Raw genomic sequence first — 22104 nt, 5'->3', positions numbered from 1 at the left:
ATTTTCACACATATAGAATTGCCACTCTCTTTCCGTCACTGCTTCCGGGGCACTCGCTGCCAACCATAGGAGCACCAACGGCCTGCTCACGAGAGGGTCTCTGGTTTCACCGGAGGACCTGGTTTCAATTCCTGGTCTGGGCTTGTAATTTTCCCACATATGTCAATTAATTAGTTATAATCCTGTTCATTTATATAATTGTGTTTCTCTGTGAGCTGGAGGCAGAGTGTCGGGAGAAGGGTTGGTGAGTTTTTTTGCCCACCATTTGAGGTGGGGTGAATGAATGAATGAATGATCGTTTTAAGGCCATTTTCCCCGCTAGAGCGGGGGTTAGCCTTGTGGGCCCCATGACAATCATGGTTCCCTGTTTGAGGCAATGTTTTTATGGCCGGATGCCCTTCCTGACGCCAAAGTGGGGTGTAGAGGGTATATTGGCAATTCCTTTTATAGTAAGGGAAACATGAAAATCTGTTAACTAAATTGTTACCAAAAAATTTCTTCACCAATATGTTTGTAAAGGTGTGTAATAACATGTGTTAAAATGTTGAAGGTCAACTCCCGTGGGAAACCCAGAAAAAAAGCTGTTGAATTCGGGTACCGAAAAATTATTTTCGAGAATTTTTATTTTTTTTAATCGGCCCTTAAGTAACTTATGAGGGGTCAAATAAGGGTTTTTCATGATTCTGAGTTGATTGTTAACATTTATATTTCACCACAGACACTCCTTTGTGGAAAAATAATTTCTAAATATATCTCATTTTCTACTTTGCAGCACATGGAGTCTAGCAATATGGATGAAGACGTTACTCCACCTGTGCTCAATTGCTTCATCTGTGCACACTCGGATACACCAGCTGAAAGGCTCATACAGGCAACTCCAAAGGGATACTCAACTTTATTGAAACAAGCAGAAACTGTCGAAAATGTTACTGTTGTGGAACGTATGAAGGAGGCTCAAAAGGAAGGAAAACTGAGGTACCACCAGAAGTGTAAAAATGATCTGTACAACAACTTTGTTGCAACCACCAAGAAGTCAGGTCAAGCATCAAAGGCAGAGAAAGAGTCATCAAAGTTGAAGAGAAGACGCACTACTTGTGAGTTCAGTTCATCAACTGGCTGCAGTTCTAGAAGATCACAGTCAGTTGACCTCCTGTATAAGGATGTATGCATTCTTTGCAACCAACCAGCCCAGCTCTACAAAAATAATCCAGCACAAGCTAGAAAGAAATACAGAGTGCCAGATAATTTGACTGCAGATACACTGAAGGCAAGCTTGCTGAAGACAGCACGGAGTCGCGGGGATGACTGGGGCACTGAAGTCACTGGACGCCTGGAAGGGATCAACGACTTGGTAGCAGAAGAAACACTGTACCATTTGCGATGCAAACTTATGTTTGCGAGAGGTGACAGTTTGTCCAAGACTGATGAGGAAGGAAAAAGGAAGAGAGGACAGAGGAGTATTGATGAGGAGCGAGAGGCAGTTTTTATTGAATTCTGCGAATGGTTAGACTCAGAATTAGAGCATGGGGTAATGAACATGGACCAAGTCCATGAAAAGCTGCAGGAGTTTGATCAGTCACCAGAGAAGAGCCTTTCTTATTCAAAGCATTGGCTAAAGATAAAACTTCGAGAGAAATATGAAGACACCTTGTATTTCACAACACAGGAAAGAAGGGCGGATGTACTCTGTCTCAAAGATGGCACCGACAATATTCTGCGAGCGCATCATGCTAATCTTGACCATGGAGATGAGAAGACTCAGATCATAAAGACGGCACTCAAGTTCATATCCAATGATATTGCCTTGATTGATTTAGGTCCAAAGTCATACCCCACCACACACAGTATGACTGACATCGATAGTCAGCTGACACTTGTTCCTGCAAGCCTTCAGATGTGCTTGAGACCGATTGTCAAGACAGACGAAAGAGTTGCCGTTTGGGGGCAGAATTTTATTAAGGCCTGTCGACCTCGGTCTGGAGTATTGCCACACCAAATGGGGCTTGCCATACAACTTGATCATAGATTTGGGTCAAAATGGATGCTCAACAAGTTCCACCGGCTGGGATACAATGAGTCTTACACGGAGACACAAAACTACAAATACTGCTTCCTTAATAGTAGGAGTGGAGATGATGTTCCAGATACTTCTGGCACTCTTGACACCATTGTGGAGGAAACCGATGAACAGATCAATGATGAGGTTGCGGTTGATGCTGCGCTTGAGGATCAATCAGTGATGACAGCCAAAGTGCCAGCCAGTGAAAGTGAATTGTCAAGTAATGATCAGGTGGTCTTTATGGAGGTTGGGGAAACAAACAATGCAGTCACTCAGTTTGTTGGAGACAATATAGATTTAAACATTGTCTCTATTCACGGAAACACTCCCTTTCACTCAATGGGTTGGATCGAAGTCACCTCTCCGGCACCACCTTTGCCAGATCCACAGACAACAGCAGCTTTCCCCCGGGTGAAGTTGAAGGCACTCGACAAAGCTAAGATCCTGAGAGGAACTGAAGTAAAGATTATTCCATTTACGAACAGGAAACAGATAGGAACGAACGCGAACATGTTTCTCCCTCTCGCTGAGCTTTCCTCCTCCCTGGCTCATGATCAGCCACTCCTCACTCCAGGTGAGGGGGAGATAGCTCCTCACTCCTGAGTAGCTATTGCAGTTCACGAGCTGTAATTGTCATGGAGATTGCAGCAACCGGCGATACAGCTGCAAGAAGAATGGGGTCACGTGCATCTCGGCCTGTGGAGTCTGTAATGGCATTACATGCAGAAACTGCCGTCATGATGTTGTTGAGTCTGAAGAAGACATAGACAATGACTGTTAAAACTTCTGACATTGTGAATGAGAAATAACTCTTGAGTATTATATATGTATGTGAAATAAAAGCTACTTTGTGTGTAAATGTAAAAGTGAAAATATAAATGTTAACAATCAACTCAGAATCATGAAAAACCCTTATTTGACCCCTCATAAGTTACTTAAGGGCCGATTAAAAAAAAAAAAAATTCTCGAAAATAATTTTTCGGTACCCGAATCCAACAGCTTTTTTCTGGGTTTCCCACGGGAGTTGAACTTCAACATTTTAACACATGTTATTACACACCTTTACAAACATATTGCTGAAGAAATTTTTTGGTAACAATTTAGTTAACAGATTTGTGAAATATCTCATAAAATGCCCTTACTATTATGCATTTCTTGCTCGACTTGGAGTGTGTGGAACAGAAAGAAGGAGAATGTATGAGAGAGTGTCCAGGTTTACTTGAAAGGCTCACATCAATATCTTCCCATTTACATTGAGCAATGATACAAATGTCACAGCTCCTCCTGCTTCGGAATATAAACTCTTCGCCCTACTCCATTGTCTGGACACCTTACCTCCACACCATCTTCAGAGCCTTCCACAGATATGCTTTATGCCCCCACAACTCTTAAACGCCTTGTATTTTACTCCACTTGGTTCTGGAGCTGATGCCGCCCATGCCTTCCTCAACACTGCCTCAACCTCAGACATCTTCGGCTCCGACAAATCAAATGGAACACCTGGCTCCATCGGGGTCTCACCAATCCTTCCATGTCCTCCACCACTTCGTCCCTCCTTGTGTTTGTGTACATGAAACGCAGGTGACCTTCCAACTCTTCCTTCTGTCCCTTCAGTGCAGCAAATTGAGACTGCTCCAACAGATCCTTCATCAATCAAAAGGGATTCTCAAAGAATCTTCTTCTCTTCGTCTGCCTCTCCTTCCTTTGCCTCTTCATCTTTTCCACCCTCTTCAACTTCATCAATCTCACTCTCGCCTGCTTCGTCAACCCCTCAAGTCCATTCCTCTCTCCTTCCACCGTCCTCTTCCATCTTCTATTGAAGATCCTCAACTCTGTTCTCAGCTCCTGGATCTCCCTCTGCCTCCTGCTCAACTGTGCCTCCGTTCTCACCCCTCTCGACACACATTCTTTTTTTTATTTCTTCCTAATTTCTGAGCTCAGAATTCTTTCTTTCGGAGACAATAAATTCGTCCATTGTATCATTCTTGTATCTTTGTTTTCCATTATTTTTACATCTTTCATCCACAGTGCCCACATTTCATTTCCATACCGGTCTGATACACGTTTTATAAAGTCTGACATTTACAGATAATAAAATGTGTATGTGCTTCGTGATACCTACTACCTAATCCTCATTTCTCCACTTATACCAGACTGATTAATAGTTATCTAATGGCTAATTCTGCCTTTCCTGATGCCTCTGTCATATCTCCGATGTAACAGAAACTTCTGACCTTTTCTGAATTGATTTCTCAGCTCAGGAGCATTCCTTTTCGTTCTTTTTTTTCTTGAATAATTATTGATCCTCACATATTTTCAAGATGAAAATCCCAACTTTTGTTACCAAATTCCCAGTGAGACCACTGAACCTCTTGTGACACCATCTCTAACACTGCCTACAATGAATTGAATTCCGTCCAACTCCTTTTCCGCATACTGAACAAAGCCATTGTCCACTTTCTTTCCTTCCTCCTTCTTCACCACTCACCATAACCTTCGTTTTGTTGTTGATGTGTTACACACACACACCACACGTATATAATAATTATATATGATGAATCATTCTACAGTATACAGCATGGATAAAACGATGCTAGTTATACTATACGAGTGTGCAGGTACTTGTAAAAGTGTAGCAAAGCCCTAATTTGTGAAAAGGTGTTTATTTCATTGTGGAAGCTGAAATCAAAAATTCATAGCTCTAATGAGACGACAGTTCAATATGACTTTACATTGTACATTTAATGTGAGATTTCAATTTCAAACAAATATGCTGTACAGGAAAGGTTAGCATCAGGACAGTATGAAAGCACTGCAATTCGAATTAGTGAGTGTGAGAGGAAATGTGAGAATTAAGAGAGGAAAGCTCGTATTACTCAACGAATGAGTGAGAGTTTCGATAAAACACGAACAACATACAGAAAGAAGAAATTGAAATCATTGAAGATTCCTTAAGGATTGACGAAAGGTAATTGTAGGATGAGATGAAGCGATTTGCCAGGTTTAAGAGTTATATCCTCAAGGCCTTCCATAAAAAGCCTGCTTACTATTGCATGGATGCACTGGTACAAAGCTTTGTCAAGTTCAAGTCCAGCCACCGATTACCTCGACATTGAAATAACAAAGCTCTTCAAGAAAAGTATGTCATAGTCAGGTTCACGATGGTTTTTCGTTCAAAATCATGGTAGATGAGCAAACCTATACATTTTTGGAAACGTTATTACATGGAAAATCTGAAAATCAACGTTTACATTTGCCAATTCCGACCAATTCGATTCGACCAATTTGACCAATCGACCAATTCCATTCGACCAATTCGACCATTCAACCAATCACTTCGATCGACCATTCGACCATTCGACCAATTCGATCGATTCGATTCATCGAATTCGATTCGATCGACCATTCGACCAATTCGATTTGCCAATCAATTTGACCGACCTTTGCTTGTGTGGAACGGACTGTGAAAACGATGCGGACTATATTGTCGGATACGACACACAGGACAGTGATGACGAACTCTAAATGGCATATTCTGTAATCGTGTATGTTTGATGCCATTGACTGCCTGTGTATATTTTGTCATTGACTGCCTGTGTAGATGTGAAGTTATACTGACTGCATGTGTATGTATGATTTTGCTGACTGCCTGTGTATGTTTGGTGATATGAATTATTATGACACATTTTGATGTTATTAACTGCCTGTACAAAATGATAACATGTATTTGATTATGCAACTTATCGCGAATATAAAGACAGTATTTTGCAATTCAAAACCTTTGATTCGTGTCTTACCATTCCCCATAGCACTAATTTGATACTTTCATTGGATTCCTTGTCCCTGAAAATATAGGTTTAGTATATTTTTAAAAGTTTTTAGGGTAATTAGAGGCAGAAATAGAACAAAATATATATTTTACAGTGGGCATTTTGAAAATCCAAAATGGCCGCCATACAGGTATCTCTCCAAATGTAAACATTGATTTTTAGTTTCCTTATGCTATAACCTTTCCAAAAATGTATAGGTTTGCTAATCTACCATGATTTTGAACGAAATATAATTTATTGACATAGTGAACCTGACTATCATCTCAAACTCTCAGAGTGCCTTATTGAACAAAATGAAGATTTATCGTCTTTGTTATTTGTCCCTAAATTATTATTGTGACCATATTGATCTTTCTTAACCTTCGTATTCATAGATGTAAAAAGGGTAGAAATTGCAGGAAGGAAGTGGAAAGGTACTAATATGAAAGCACATGAAGAGGGTAATGCAGAGAGAACTTGGATGTGGAAATAAAGAAAAGCCACGATGGAACAGAGCAGAAATGATGTGGAAAAGATCAAGAGAAACGGGTGTTATGGGAAAGCACAATAACTGGTGTTGGCCCTTACTTCGCGAGACTCGAACGAGCTCACCAACTGTGAAGATTCCTGATGTAACAAATGTGTCGTGGAAGCTCATGTGGCCTGTGGCAAGAATACGCAGTGCATCAGCCAAAATTATTATCGATTCATGTCATGGGATCACAACAAATTTCAGCTAATTTTACCAGAAGTTCATTGAAAGCGTTTCATGCATCACACAAGAGAGTGAAATCTGAAGGCAAGTCCTGACCTAAAGATTCTGACACAAAGGGTAAGCTCTGAAAACTACGTAGCTGGTTCAATGCAGTTTGGTCATGATACCGACAAACAATGGTCCACCGCCTTTGTGAGATGAAACCATGCCGTGGGGATCCTAAGCAAAACCAACCACATGAGAAAGGCCTCTTGATATCTCAAACAAAGGATGGTGGCTTAAATTTGCTAATGGTCATTGGTTGTCCCTCAGTTCTGAGCATATGGGATTTTACATTTAGATATGGATCAGAAAGGTCTTTCCCATAAATGGAGGCTTCAATAGGTCTGCATATGAGGTGGAGAGGAAGTCGCGAGAAAGAAAAATAACATATAGAGAAGGAAAGGAGAAAGAGAGGAAGAAAAGCGAAGGCATAAGAGTAAAAGGAGAAGGTAATAACGGAACTGACAAATGATGGGAGAGATAAGTGGAGAGAGAAAAGGCATGGAGGGAGAAATGTGGGGAAGGAAGAGTGGAAGGAGGGAGGGAGTGGGGAAGTGGTCAATTCCATCATTTTGTGTCCGCAATACGTATATGGATTGCTTTCAACTTTGAACTCAAGAAACAAAGTAATATTTTGTATTTGTGTGTTATCAATCCTCGTTTTACCATTTTCTGCGGTGTTTGGGTTTTTAACGTCAACATCTTCAGTGGACATCTCCCCTTGCACCGGGCTCTCCGATTGATCTGGATCTGTAACAAAAAAAGAGAGAAACATTTGAATGATCATTTCAGTGACGTTGCCCTCCACATACATATATTTGCAGATATCACTTTTTGATTGCTAACCTTCGGCATCAGTCAAACTCAACAACCATCAATAATGAAGGAGAAGAAGAATAGCACGAAAAATAAATTAAAATTTGTGTTCACCTTCACAAGGCTTTCGAACAAAAAATCCAAATACGAGTACAAATTACCCTCTGGAGTCATATTTTAGTGTAAATTAGCTTGGTGGAGATCGTTTGCAAGAAACGAAGGTCAAGTGTCGCATTAAGATTGTCCCAATCTGCTTTTACGAAGGACAACAAATCTCTCTAGCTGTTGCCTAACTGCTCGGATGGTAATCCCGACATCTTTGACATCACGCAGTGCAGAAAATAGCATGATGGGCAGATCGAAAGCACACGCTAGAAAAATCAATTAGAGAGTGCTGTGGGCTTTGACTGCAAAGAGGTGGAGGGATGGTGAGGAGGCCTGCGCTCTCCCAGCAAGCAGACCTCCCACTCAGAAACCCGATACGTCGAGCAGGCTTTTCACATAGGTTTCCAATACAGTCAAGGTGTTCGGTTGTACTTCTCAAGCTCCTGCATATTATAACTCAAGGTTCTGAGTTACTTCAGCAAGCGGCACTTCCACCTGTTAATCCAACAAGGTGGATTAGTTCTACAAACAAAGATCTACCAAGGTAATCTGACATGGGGTGGAACAGAAAAAAGTGGGGATGTCATACGACACGGAAGGTATTACATTTATGAGTCCACTTTGATCCTCTGTTTGGTCGGAAAAACAGAAGTGTGACATCTCTTCAGATGATCTGCACCGGGGTGGATATAAGCAAACAATCCACTCACTTATAAGAATCGTTTGACAAAATGATTACTCTGGTGACATGGACACAGGATGTGGACTTGCAGGACATTTGGTAAAAGGAGGATTAAAGTGAGGCCTAGGCGTGTGTGCATCGAGTGTGACAAGAACGTTAGTAAATGGAAAGCAAAGGGTGGGTTTGAGGGAAGCTAATCTGGGTATGTTGTATTGACGGCACTGCAGGCAGCCGGGCCAAAGTGAGGAATGGCCATTGATTTGTGGGAGTGATTGTATTGGAGGAGGGACAAACGGTAAGGAGGAAGGGAGTTGCAGGAGTGAAGAGATTGCATAGCATTTGAAGAACGGCTGTGGGAGCATAACTGTGGTCTGTGATCAACCCGAGAAAGTTGTCACTGTATATTAGCTTTGTAAAGGGGAAACTGGCTTCAGATGTATCCATTGTGAGCAAACCACTCATTTTAAATGATGCTTTTTCTGCATTGGGAATGAGCACATCGCATTGGGAAGGCACCATTTCCACTGTCGCTCGTCTTATTTTACTCCACATAATGTTTTACGGTATTTTGACTGTTTACCAGGATGGTGCAGAGTTAGCACACTTACAACTTGCATCTGAACTGTCTGGTCGAGGTTCGATTCTGGGCTCGACAATAGATTGCCGGATTGTTGCTTCGCAGGCAGGGTGTTGCATCACAAAAAGCACCGTCTCTCGGTGTCCCCTTCTGCTGGCAATAGTTGGTAGACGCTATAGATCCAACGGAGTATTTCTATAAAGAGTCGTCGAGCTATCACCGACACCTTTGGACACACTACGGATTATCGGCCTTATGCGCAGAGGCTCAGTGTATCAACGACACAGCTGCACCTATCTATTGATGTAATGAGTGCGGCCCAGTTTCATTATGTCATCCCAGTCCAATATTCAACCACTAACGACGATTATATTTTGACTTCGCTTGATTATTACTTGCAAATTGAAGATTTTTCAAGTATATTGGTCGGTTGTGTTTGTGGTTCTGGCTGTCTGTTTGTCTGTCTGTCTGTTTGTTTGTTTGTCACCGGCCTACAGGTCACAATTTTCAACCAAACTTCACCAAATGGTAGAGTTGGTCAAAAGCCAGAAGCCTATTGTTTTTGGGGTCAATAGGTCAAAAGGTCAACATAGGCCAAAGGTCACCAACTTTGCTAAATTTCTAAAATCCTCAATTTTCATCCGATTGACTTGAAATTTGAAGACCACTTGCATATCTGCTCACTGAATTCAACCACCAAGTATTTTTGAGGTCAGCATAGGCCAAATGGTCAACATAGGCCAAATTTCTAAAATCTTCAATTTTCATCCAATTGACTTGAAATTTGAAGATGACTTGCATATCTGGTCATTGAATTCAACCACAAATTATATTTTAGGTTAACATAGGCCAAAAGGTCAACATAGGCCAAAAGGTCAACATAGGCCAAAAGGTCAACATAGGCCAAATTTCTAAAATCCTCAATTTTCATCCAATTGACTTGAAAATTGAACAGCATTTGCATATCTGGTCACTGAATTCAACCACAAATTATATTTTAGGTTAACATAGGCCAAAAGGTCAACATAGGCCAAAAGGTCAACATAGGCCAAAAGGTCAACATAGGCCAAATTTCTAAAATCCTCAATTTTCATCCAATTGACTTGAAATTTGAAGAGGACTTGCATATCTGGTCACTGAATTCAACCACAAATTATATTTTCGGTGAACATCGGCCAAAAGGTCAACATAGGCCAAAATGTCAACATAGCCCAAATTTCTAAAATCCTCAATTTTCATCCGATTGACTTGAAAATTGAACAGCATTTGCATATCTGCTCACTGAATTCACCCACCAAGTATTTTTGAGGTCAACATAGGCCAAAAGGTCAACATGGGCCACATTTCTAAAATCACCAATTTTCATTTGATTGACTTGAACTTCTTAGAGGATTTATATATATGGTCACTGAATTCAACCACCATCTATTTTTGAGGTCAACATAGGCCAAAAGGTCAACATAGGCCAAATTTTTAATATCCTTAATTTTCATCCGATTGACTTGAAAATTGAACAGCATTTGCACATTGAGTCACTAAACAGGGAAACTAACTAGTTTTGAGGTCAAAACGTCAAAGGTCAACTCAAGGTCAACCTTCCAACATCGTCATTTTTCATCTGAAAAATCGTCAATTTTTATCCTGTTGACCCGAGTTTTGATCAAGATTGTAAATTTTAATCTTCATGAAATGGACAATTTGCTGTATCAATGGAAAACTTTTTGGGGGGGGGGGGGGATTTTGCAAGTATCATGCTACGCATGACATCTTCTTGTTACTTGCAAAATCGAAGATTTTTCAAGTATATTGGTCGGTTGTGTTTGTGGTTCTGTCTGTCTGTTTGTTACCTTCGCAAAAGCGGAAGGTTATGTTTTGATCGCTGTGTATTTATTTGTATGTCTGTGTGTGTGTGTGTGTGTATGTTATTCGCATAACTCAAAAAGTATTCAACCGATTCGCATGAAATTTGGTGGGATGATAGGTTATTATCCGGGAACCATTTGATTAGATTTTGGAATCGATCGGGTCAAAGGTCAAGGTCAAGGTCATGAAAAGGTCAAAATCGTCTTTTTACCATAGCGCGGTCAATTTGTGTCCAATTTGTATGAAACTAATGCCAAAATGTTCAGAATTCAATGCCCAATCTTGTGATATGCGACATGACACTCTGACGTCATAACCCTTGTTAGCGGTTGGGGGCCAAAGGTCAGGGGGGTCACGCCCTTGCAAAATGTGCGGTTTTTTAAAAATCATAACGCGGTCAATTCGGATCCAAATTGGATGAAAGTAGATGTGTCATTCTTATGTGTCATGATGTTTTCGACTGTTGGTGCAATTTGAAGAGATGAAAAACAGAACATATATATATACTGTATATGCATATTTTACAGTTGTAAGGATGCATGTAATAAACTTGGATTAGCAGCCGTAAACATGGTTCTTTCCGTGCAAATCAACGGGACTATGGCACAGTGACAACGAATCAGCGCCGAGATCTTGTAGTCATCGAGTGTCATTCCCTCGAATCTTGCTACACAGATCTTGTAGTCTTTTATTTTGGCAACAAAAGTAGCTGCGGCGAAGGTATGCGCTCTACCGAGTGCCCGTTCTAGTTTGTCTGTTTGTTTGTCACCGGCCTACAGGTCACAATTTTCAACCGATCTTCACCAAACTTCACCAAATGGTAAAGTTGGTCAAATGCCAGAAGCCTATTGTTTTTGGGGTCAATAGGTCAAAAGGTCAACATAGGCCAAAGGTCAGTAACTTAGCGAAATTTCTAAAATCCTCAATTTTCATCCGATTGACTTGAAATTTGAAGACCACTTGCATATCTGGTCACTGAATTCAACCACCAAGTATTCTTGAGGTCAACATAGGCCAAATGGTCAACATAGGCCAAATTTCTAAAATCCTCAATTTTCATCCAATTGACTTGAAATTTGATAAGGACTTGCATATCTCGTCACTGAATTCAACCACAAATTATATTTTCGGTGAACATAGGCCAAAAGGTCAACATAGGCCAAATTTCTAAAATCCTCAATTTTCATCCAATTGACTTGAAATTTGAAGAGGACTTGCATATCTGGTCACTGAATTCAACCACCAAGTATCTTTGAGGTCAACATAGGCCAAAAGGTCAACATAGGCCAAATTTCTAAAATCCTCAATTTTCATCCAATTGACTTGAAATTTGAAGAGGATTTGCATATCTGGTCACTGAATTCAACCACCAAGTATATTTGATGTCAACATAGGCCAAAAGGTCAACATAGGCCAAATGGTCAACATAGGCCAAATTTCTAAAATCCTCAATTTTCATCTGATTGACTTGAAATTTGAAGAGGACTTGCATATCTGGTCACTAAATTCAACCACCAAGTATCTTTGAGGCCAACGTAGGCCAAAAGGTCAACATAGGCCAAATTTCTAAGATCCTCAATTTTCATCCAATTGACTTGAAATTTGAAGAGGACTTGCATAATTGGTCACTGAATTCAACCACGAAGTATTTTTGAGGTCAACATAGGCCAAAAGGTCAACATAGGCCAAAAGGTCAACATAGGCCAAATTTCTAAAATCCTCAATTTTCATCCAATTGACGTGAAATTTGAAGAGGACTTGCATATCTGGTCACTGAATTCAACCACCAAGTATATTTGAGGTCAACATCGGCCAAAAGGTCAACATAGGCCACATTTCTAAAATCCTAAATTTTCATCTAATTGATGTGAAATTTGAAGAGGACTTGCATATCTGGTTACTGAATTCAACCACCAAGTATTTTTGAGGTCACCATAGGCCAAAAGGTCAACATAGGCCATCATGTATCATTGGAAAACTTTTGGGGGAGGGCAGATTTTGCAAGTATCGTGCTACGCCTGACGTCTTCTTGTTTGTTTGTTTGTCACCGGCCTACAGGTCACAATTTTCAACCGATCTTCACGAAACTTCACCAAATGGTAGAGTTGGTCAAAAGCATGAAGCCTATTGTTGTTGGGGTCAAAAGGTCAAAAGGTCAACAGAGGCCAAAGGTCACAAACTTTGCTAAATTTCTAAAATACTCAATTTTCATCCGATTGACTTGAAATTTGAAGAGGACTTGCATATCTGGTCACTGAATTCAACTACCAAGTATCTTTGAGGTCAACATAGGCCAAAAGGTCAACATAGACCAAATTTCTAAAATCCTCAATTTTCATCCGATTGACTTGAAATTGGAAGAGAACTTGCATATCTGGTCATTGAATTCAACCACCAAGTATTTTTGAGGTCAACATTGCCCAAATTTTTTAAATCCTCAATTTTCATCCGATTGACTTGAAATTTGAAGAGGACTTGTATATCTGGTCAATGAATTCAACCACCAAGTATTTTGAGGTCAACATAGGGCAAAAGGTCAACATAGGGCAAGTTTCAAAAATCCTCAATTTTTATCCGATTGACTTGAAAATTGAACAGCATTTGCACATTGAGTCACTAAATAGGGAAACTAACTATTTTTGAGGGCAAAAGGTCAAAGGTCAACTCAAGGTCAAACTTCCAAAATCATCATTTTTCATCTGAAAAATGAAAAAAAATTCATCTCACTTTCCTTCCTATTATTGACCCGAGCTTTGATGAAGATTGTCAATTTTAATCTTGATGAAATGCACAACTTGCTGTGTCAATGGAATTTTTTTCTTTGGGGGGGGGGGGGGGGGGGGGATTTTGCAAGTATCGTGCTCCACATGACGTCTTCTTGTTTATTTATTACTTGCAAAATCGAAGATTTTTCAAGTATATTGGTCGGTTGCGTTTGTGGTTCTGTCTGTCTGTTTGTTTGTCTGTTTGTTTGTTTGTCACCGGCCTACAGGTCACAATTCTAAACCGATCGTCACAAAACTTCACCAAGTTGTATAGGTCGTCCCAATTGAGAAGGCATCTGTTTTTGTGGTCAAAAGGTCAAAAGGTCAACATAGGCCAAAGGTCACCAAATTTGCAAAATTTCTAAAATCCTCAATTTTCATCCAATTGACTTGAAATTTGAAGAGGACTTGCATATCTGGTCACTGAATTCAACCACCATGTATATTTGAGGTCAACATATGCCGAATGGTCAACATAGGCCAAATTTCTAAAATTCTCAATTTTCATCTGATTGACTTGAAATTTGAAGAGGACTTGCATATCTGGTCACTGAATTCAACCACCAAGTATATTTGGGGTCAACATTGGCCAAAAGGTCAACATAGGCCAAATTTCTAAAATCCTCAATTTTCATCCAATTGACTTGAAATTTGAAGAGGACTTGCATATCTGGTCATTGAATTCAACCACAAATTATATTTTAGGTTAACATAGGCCAAAAGGTCAACATAGGCCAAAAGGTCAACATAGGCCAAATTTCTAAAATCCTCAATTTTCATCCAATTGACTTGAAATTTGAAGAGGACTTGCATATCTGGTCACTGAATTCAACCACCATGTATATTTGAGGTCAACATATGCCGAATGGTCAACATAGGCCAAATTTCTAAAATCCTCAATTTTCATCTGATTGACTTGAAATTTGAAGAGGACTTGCATATCTGGTCACTGAATTCAACCACCAAGTATATTTGGGGTCAACATTGGCCAAAAGGTCAACATAGGCCAAATTTCTAAAATCCTCAATTTTCATCCAATTGACTTGAAATTTGAAGAGGACTTGTATATATGGTCACTGAATTCAACCACCAAGTATATTTGAGGTCAACATAGGCCAAAAGGTCAACATAGGCCCAAACGTCAACACAGGCCAAGTTTTTTAAATCCTCAATTTTCATCCAATTGACTTGAAAATTGAACAGCATTTGCACATTGAGTCACTAAATAGGGAAACTAACTATTTTTGAGGTCAAAAGGTCAAAGGTCAACTCAAGGTCAACCTTACAAAATCATCATTTTTCATCTGAAAAATCATCACTTTTCCCAAGCTTTGACCCAAGCTTTGAGCAAGATTGTCAATTTTAATCTTCATGAAATAGAATTTTTTTTTCTTGGGGGTGGGGGGCGGATTTTGCAAGTATCCTGCTCCGCACGACGTCTTCTTGTTGAATTATTTGTACTCCAATACTGTTGCATCGCTACTTGCAAAGATATTTTTTGCAAGGTCGGTTGAGAAATACGTTCAAATTCACGTTTGTATTTGCCGTGCACCACGAAGATCAAGGCAGCGCAGCAGTTCCTTCATCAATGTTTTACAAAAAATACAAACTCGCTGCAAATACAAAAAACAAACCTTATGTCAAATGTCACTCTCATCGCTGACAAAACAACCTGCCAGACTAACGTCCCTGATGCATTCACAATAAGATAAAATCACAAATGCTCCTTCATTTTCATATTTTTTGTTCTCTCTCCCTTTTCGAGTTTGCATTCAACGTCTTTTCATGTCGTGTATCAGCTCGTGACTTCAGAAAACCTCACACAACCCCAAACATTTTAGCAAACTGCACAGGACTGAACAAATGAAAAAGAAGAAAAACAAACATTCTGTCAAATGTACAAACTCTATGCCATGACAATTTATCGTCTCTTTCTCTCTTTCTCTCTCTCTTCTCTTCTCTTCTCTTCTCTTCTCTTCTCTTCTCCTCTCTCTCTCTCACTGTTTTTGTTACAGGCCTTAAACATGTTCTTCATTACTACAATATATGCGAGGCTATCTGTTCTTTCTGCTCGGAGTCGACATAAGTAAACATTTAATAATGTAGGTTTTGGAGGATAATAGGTGTTTAGAGTTCATAAAACATGGTACTTTATGCGTCACATGTGAAAAAGAGAATGAAAGTAAAACATTTGCACCCTTAAGCATAACTCAAACAACACCATCACAGATCGCATGTTTGCTTTTTCCCCAAAGAAGATTGCGAATGAAGCACCGCCATACTGTGTTTCTCGACGAAAACTTCACAAGACAAAACCGGATAAGGTTTTCTGAGTGGTTGTGAAGGTGCATTAATCTCCCGCAGAGTAGGCCACAACATCCGGTTTCTCAGACCACTGGATTTTATGAAAACGTACGAGGCATCATGATGGTAAATGCAATTGCATCTTGATCAACTGCCCGTCACACCATGCACTTTGACGACACATGCCTGAAAACTCTTCAGGGACTTCGGATTTACCTTGTCCCTCCACCCTATCCTGCCAACCACAGTACTGTGGAAATGTCAGACTTCTTGTTTGCCAGCTGGCACTGTTCGTAAACCGCATCGCTGCCACGCGCCTCACACAGCCATCCCGTGGGAAAGACGGAGGGAGGGCCAAAAAAATAAAAACAACTAAATGCTACGCCACTCTCCACACAGCACTGATGGTGGGAGAGCAACGAGACGAGCATAATGCTTTCACAACCCTGATAATAATAAAAAAGTACTCTATTATTAGAAGACTTCTTGTGAAACTATTTGACAAGAAGATCATTTTAAAGATCAGAAAGAGCGTCAGGACAGAACCAAATGGACCAACTCGATACCGCTTTAGGAAGAAAATGAAACGTTCTGAGGTGCTGTAAGTTACCGCGAGATAAACTCTTTGTACCAAACAAGTGACAAATACAACCCGACTAATCAATAAGTTTTTGGCAATAGACTAGGGCAAAGCATTGTTCTCCTGATGGGCCCGTCCTTCTCGAAGAGATGTTCTTTTTTATGAGCAGACGAGAGCAATTTTCTCAGAAAAATGATGCCTCCATTATGTTGATGCTTGATGCGTGTGGCCTTTAGAAGTGCAGGAACATATTGATCGTGAAAGCCCTCATGGTGTTGCCCTTAAAAAAAAAAACAATTTGGAGTGAGACTGGGAATACGTTTCGCTAACTCATTTGCACGATTCACTAGCTCGTGTCGTGCCGCTTCACTATCCTACCCGGTTGATCTCGGACGGACCGGTGCATTTGTGGAGAGGAACCGGGTTAACAACACTGCGATGCACCTCAAGAAAGTGAACAAAAACAAAGAGTTTGTTGATTGATGATTTGAATCAAAGCAACACAGGAAGGCAGAAATTCTCTGAGCAATGCTTTTAATGACATACTAAAAGGATCCAACTGTCTTTGATGAAAGCGAATGTTTTCTTTTTTTCTTTTTCTTTAATGCTATGTCCCTTTGTAGATTCTATATACTTCCCCTTCTTGCACAGTTTCTTCCTTTGTAGTCAGTGTTTGTGTATGTCTCTGATCACAGGCTGGCAGGATGGCCTAGAGGTACGCACATTCGCCTCTAAGCTGTCTCGCTTGGGTTTGAATCTCGGCCCTGCTATAAACTGTCATCCAGGTGTTTCGCAAGCAGGGGGATTCGTCAACATGTGTGACGTCCCTTGGATATACGTTAAACTGAGTGTCCGATGTGCTAGCATTAGTTAGTGAATGTTAAAAATCCTATTGGTGTCCTTCGCGGAGAGCATTCGGCGAGTTATGGCCAACGTCCTAGTTAAATTCCAAAGTCGCGCCTGGATTGTGGTTAGCAAGTGATTTTCTTGGACATTCCTTGACACCAGATTACAAGACTTGCTATCTCAGATTGTTGTTGCTGACTGGCCTGCAGCTTCTGCACCATCAACAAATTAACCAGGTGGTTTGAATGTTTCATGTGAATGACAATGGCCTAGTCTTTGGATACAAAGTGCAATCAATTGATGTCTTTCATCTCTTTTCCTTTCAAGCAGCCTCCTCCCGACTTCTTCCCAAATCCTCTTAGCTGCATATCCTCTTTAAACTAACCCCCTTTTTCTCCATGACCCTCCACCACTCCTACCCACCCCAAAACCATTTTACTATTGACTGCACATTTACATACAATGATGACGTCTCATTATGAAGACGATAAAGAGGTGATTCGAATTAAAACAATGTTTTTGCAGGTTTGCAGGAGGTGAGTTCCTGATTTCACACTTCAGATTACTTTTGCATCTATTGTGATATGCAGAAGCACATCTTTGGCGCAAAGCGTGTCAGTTCCTGTCTGCAAATCTGGTGCACTACCTGCCAAATTGGTGGGGAAAGTGTGCTACAGTTAACCCGGTTTTTTCGACTGCTGTTGCTTTTCTCGCATGACATTTCCCGTTAGTGCTGAACCTTGTACAGGGGCAAATTTGTTTGTGAAGTATGAAAAGCATCCTGTCAATAGTTGAGGCTTCATAAAATGGTCACGATATCAGTGACCGCAGGTAAAAACTAGAACGGCACTCAGTAGAGCGCATACCTCCGCCAGGCTGAACAGTTTCTCGTATCCGAAATAATTCTCGTATCCGAATTCATATTCAGATCTTCACCAAAATTGATGCAATTCTTCCTTGTCACATAAGCAACCTCTGCAGCAGGTTTCGTCCAAATCCGTCAACAATTCTTAGTGATATCTTGTTCACAGACACACAAACAGACAGACAGATGAAAAATTGGTCAGAGACCGAGGACTTGCCAGAATGTACATTTTTATCGGCCATTTTGGACAAATATGGTGGCCGAACCACGTGACCGATGACGTCATCAATATTTGTTTTCTAAACTAATTTATTCCTAGATTATGCTCAAGAAATTTCATCTTGATCGGATGAAGTTTTGAACTTGTCGAATTATGACGTCATAATGGAGGCACCTATGACATCATCATTAACATATTTTATTCCCCATGGAGAGTTCTTTATAATGAGCAATGTCTCAATTTTTTATATTCAGCACTTTCGGAGATATAGAGGTGCAAAATTTTTCGGTTTTTCCAAGATTGCGGCCGAACCACGTGCCCGATGACGTCATCATTTATTTTTCTCCGCCAGTTTATGCCGACGTGGCACTCAAGAAATTGCATCTTGATTGGATGAAGTTTTGTACTTGTCGAATTATCAAATTATGACGTCATAATGAAGGCCTTGGGCCGAAATAGTTAAAAATTGGGCACAGTCTGTTCCAGGGCAAGACAAATATCGGTGTAAAGTATGGCGATTTTATGTGCAACGATATAGACGTAGTACTGCGCACAGACAGACAAACCAACCAACCAACATACTTGCCGGAATTTTTTCCGGCAAGTAATAAACAGACACGGGTAAAAACATAACCTCCATCCACCTTTGGTGGCGGAGGTAAAAATTATCATGTTTGATACTGCAAGCAGGTTTCCTTTGTCATAGCACATTTTGAATATGAACATGGAAATAAAAACGCAAGTTATTTGTTGAAATATAGCCGCAGCAAGATGTGCGAGAGGAAAAGAGCGAGAGAGGGTGAGGAAGACTTCCCAGCTAACACAACACCGTTGGGCCAACATTGGAAAATAGACGTCGCGATTACAACCAATAGGCAACGTCACCCCGACGTCAACAATGCGCTTGCGACCAATTGACCAAATGCCAACGTTGACCCAACGGTGTTGTGTTAGCTGGGTTGCATCTTCCAAAGATGATGTGAACAAAAAATTAATCTCAAAGTTTAAAAAAAATCAACGTGAACACATTAATAAAACTGTAAAAAAAAAACATTTTCAACATCTAAAAATATGCTGGAGATTAATGGACGAATGTTACGAGGAGATACACAGATTTATTAACAAAAATATTCTTTGCAAACAACCAAACAGTTCTTGGCTGGGAATTTCGAATGCAGTTGCCAGCATTGGTCATGGCTTTGGGCGAGTAGCATGGTAGGGTAAAATGCCATCAGCCGAGTGATTGCCAGACACTTTCACTGTGTACAAGATGGGCCTAGATCAGCTAAGGGATGTGTCCTATCACGAAATGCAGATTACATCTACACGCTGTAAATGTGGTGAGAAGCAGAGGAAGTGCTAATTTGCATAACACCTTCAGGCAGAAAGCTTACATGGTAGTAGTAAAGTAACTGTGGTAGTCTTTCAGAAAAATATCACCCTTGCAACCATAGTTGTACTATATTGCCCTTAATATAATTATTTGGGGACTTGAGACAATGTCGGGCATTATCGATCTGCCATTCAATGCCTTTTTAGTTTAAGCCATTTGAAGTTTTTGTACAATAATAATGAATCTGACTAATTTTGGTGGCGCCCTGATACATCAGGATAATATCATATCATCATGATACCTGAACGTAGCTTGTTGCCAACATTTGGAGTCGTGAACCTGGAAACAAGACCGATAGTCCAACAATGGCGTATCTGGGCTTGGATCTGCTGAGTGGAGGATCTGCTGTCCCCCTGTCATGTGACCAGATCCTCAGCTCTGATTGGTGGACGATTGTGAGGGACACATACATACATACACCGGACGAATGGACAAACCCGTTTCCAGATGGCATTGCCCTATGAGCTACACCGTAAAAATATGGCTGCCGAACCACGTGACCGATTATGTCATAAATTTTTTTTTTCTCAACCAATTTATCCCTTAATCACGCTCAATAAATTTCATACTGATTGGATCAATCATCCTACTTGGCGATTTAGGACGTCATAAATTAGGCACCTATGACATCATCACTGACATATATTATTCTCCATGGGGAGTACTTTACAATGAGCCACCTTTCAATATTTTCCATGGAGTGGTTTCGGAGATATGGAGGTGCAATTTTTAAAGAGTTTTCCAAGATGGCACCAATATCACATGACCTATGACATCATAATTATTAAAAATTATACAGGAGGAGGTGCTCCTATTGTGAAAATTTCGTGTCAATCGGACCAACGGTTGTAGACAAAACGAATGTTAAAGGGAATAAATCTGCAAAATGCCGGCGGAAGGGACATACATACGTACATACGGAGAGACAAACGCTGTTCCAGACGGCATTGCCCTATGGGTTATGCCATTAAAACTTTTGACAGATATATAACTTATACTCTAAATTGTGCACCCCTTTATCACCAGTGATTGTTTGGCTGAAAAGTTAGCCTAGAGGTATGCACACTCCCCTTTGAGCTGATCTCGGGTTTGAATCTCGGACCAGCTATAAACTTTCACCCTCTGTGTTTCGTGTTTTGTATGATAAAGGTGCGCCGATCAGAAGGACGATAAGCCGGAGCACCCTTCTGCACATTTGGGGACATCAACGGTGTCCTTCGCAAAGAGTAGGCAAGTTATCGCCGGCACTCTGAACAAATTACAGATTCCCACCTTGATAAATTACAAATTCCCAGCATAACCATTGCCAACAGCCCCATTCGGTGTACAGTAGAGTACATTGATGATCCTCATGATGAGAGGCAAGATGAGAGCCAAGACCGGAAGGGAATGACTTCCGCTTCCGGTCTTGCCGGCGAGGTTTCGTGTATTCGCAGCTTTCCACGCTCTCCATCGAAATCGAAGTTAAGTAATTGTTTCCATTTGTATTTTCGTTATAACTGTATTTATTTTATGGTGTGTGTACGTATATTGTGTCCCGAGGAAGATTTTCGGTGCAAATCTTTCATACCTGTATTGAAAATCGTGTTAATTCGTGTCGTGTCTTGAGGCCTTGTACAGTGTACAACCTTGAGGCTTTGTTTTTCTCTCAGCGGTCCGTCGTTTGTGCTCCAATAACTTTCGTTCTCTGCTTTTCCCAGTCTTTTCACCCCATAGCCTACTTCCTTGTGTAAATCTCAACTAAAAAAAAACAAAAAAAACATTTCCTTCTCTGTTCTTATTCTTTGTTCTCATTCGTTTATTCATTCTTATTCGTTCGTTCATTCTTCGACCACGTGTTTCTCCCCCATTTCCCCAGAAAGTTTTCACTGTTATTAACCTTACAATGTTTACACTTTCCCCTCAAGTTCTGTATTCCGTCATATATTATAACACCTTTTTCTTCTTCTTCTTTAAAAGGCTGCTTTCGACTTGCTCACCAAATCTATCCATCCCAAAAAAAAATTCCATCTCCTATAGTGCCTTTTTTCTACATTCCCTAAACTCTCCTGCACTCCATCCTCCATCCAGCGTCCTTAGACGTATTTTTGACTCGAAGGTCACAAGAAACTCATTTTGCAATAAATGTTCGTTTCCCATTAATCGTACACTTTCTAAAATCCAATCTCACCCCTCCCCTCCAAATCTTCCCCATCACCCCTCCCCTCCAAATCTTCCCCATCACCCATCCCTTTCAAATCTTCCCCCTTTCCCCTCCCCTCCTAATCCTCCCCATCACCCATCCCTTTCAAATCTCCCCCCTTGCCCCCTCCCTCCTAAACTACCCCCTCACCCCTCCCCTCCAAGACTCCACCTCGCCCCTCCCCTCCAAATCTCCCTCATATCCCATCCCTTTCAAATCCCTCCCCTTGTCCCTTCCCTCCCAAACTCCCCCCTCGCCCCTCCCCTTCAAATCTCCCCACC

The 22104-nt window shown here is 40.7% G+C and overlaps 1 protein-coding gene across 10 annotated transcripts in view; it reads right to left on the bottom strand.

Annotated features, from left to right (window-relative positions):
* The window catches only part of LOC137440265 (nuclear factor 1), a 409428-nt gene that overhangs the window by 273869 nt on the left and 113455 nt on the right, over positions 1-22104 (bottom strand). For 9 of the 10 annotated variants that reach the window (XM_068136582.2, XM_068136615.2, XM_068136622.2 and 6 more), the window contains exons 3-4: positions 7292-7375; positions 6457-6531 (exon numbers count right to left, since the gene is read on the bottom strand). In XM_068136582.2, the coding sequence (XP_067992683.1) occupies positions 6457-6531; positions 7292-7375 (159 nt within the window). The remainder of the gene's footprint in view (positions 1-6456; positions 6532-7291; positions 7376-22104) is intronic. The other variant, XM_068136589.2, reaches the window with a different exon arrangement.

This window comes from Myxine glutinosa, chromosome 1 (assembly GCF_964187855.1).
Source record: "Myxine glutinosa chromosome 1, kmMyxGlut1.1, whole genome shotgun sequence".
Taxonomy (NCBI): domain Eukaryota; kingdom Metazoa; phylum Chordata; class Myxini; order Myxiniformes; family Myxinidae; genus Myxine; species Myxine glutinosa.
Note: the sequence above shows the minus strand (reverse complement) of the source record. Positions and strands in the feature narration are given on the sequence as shown.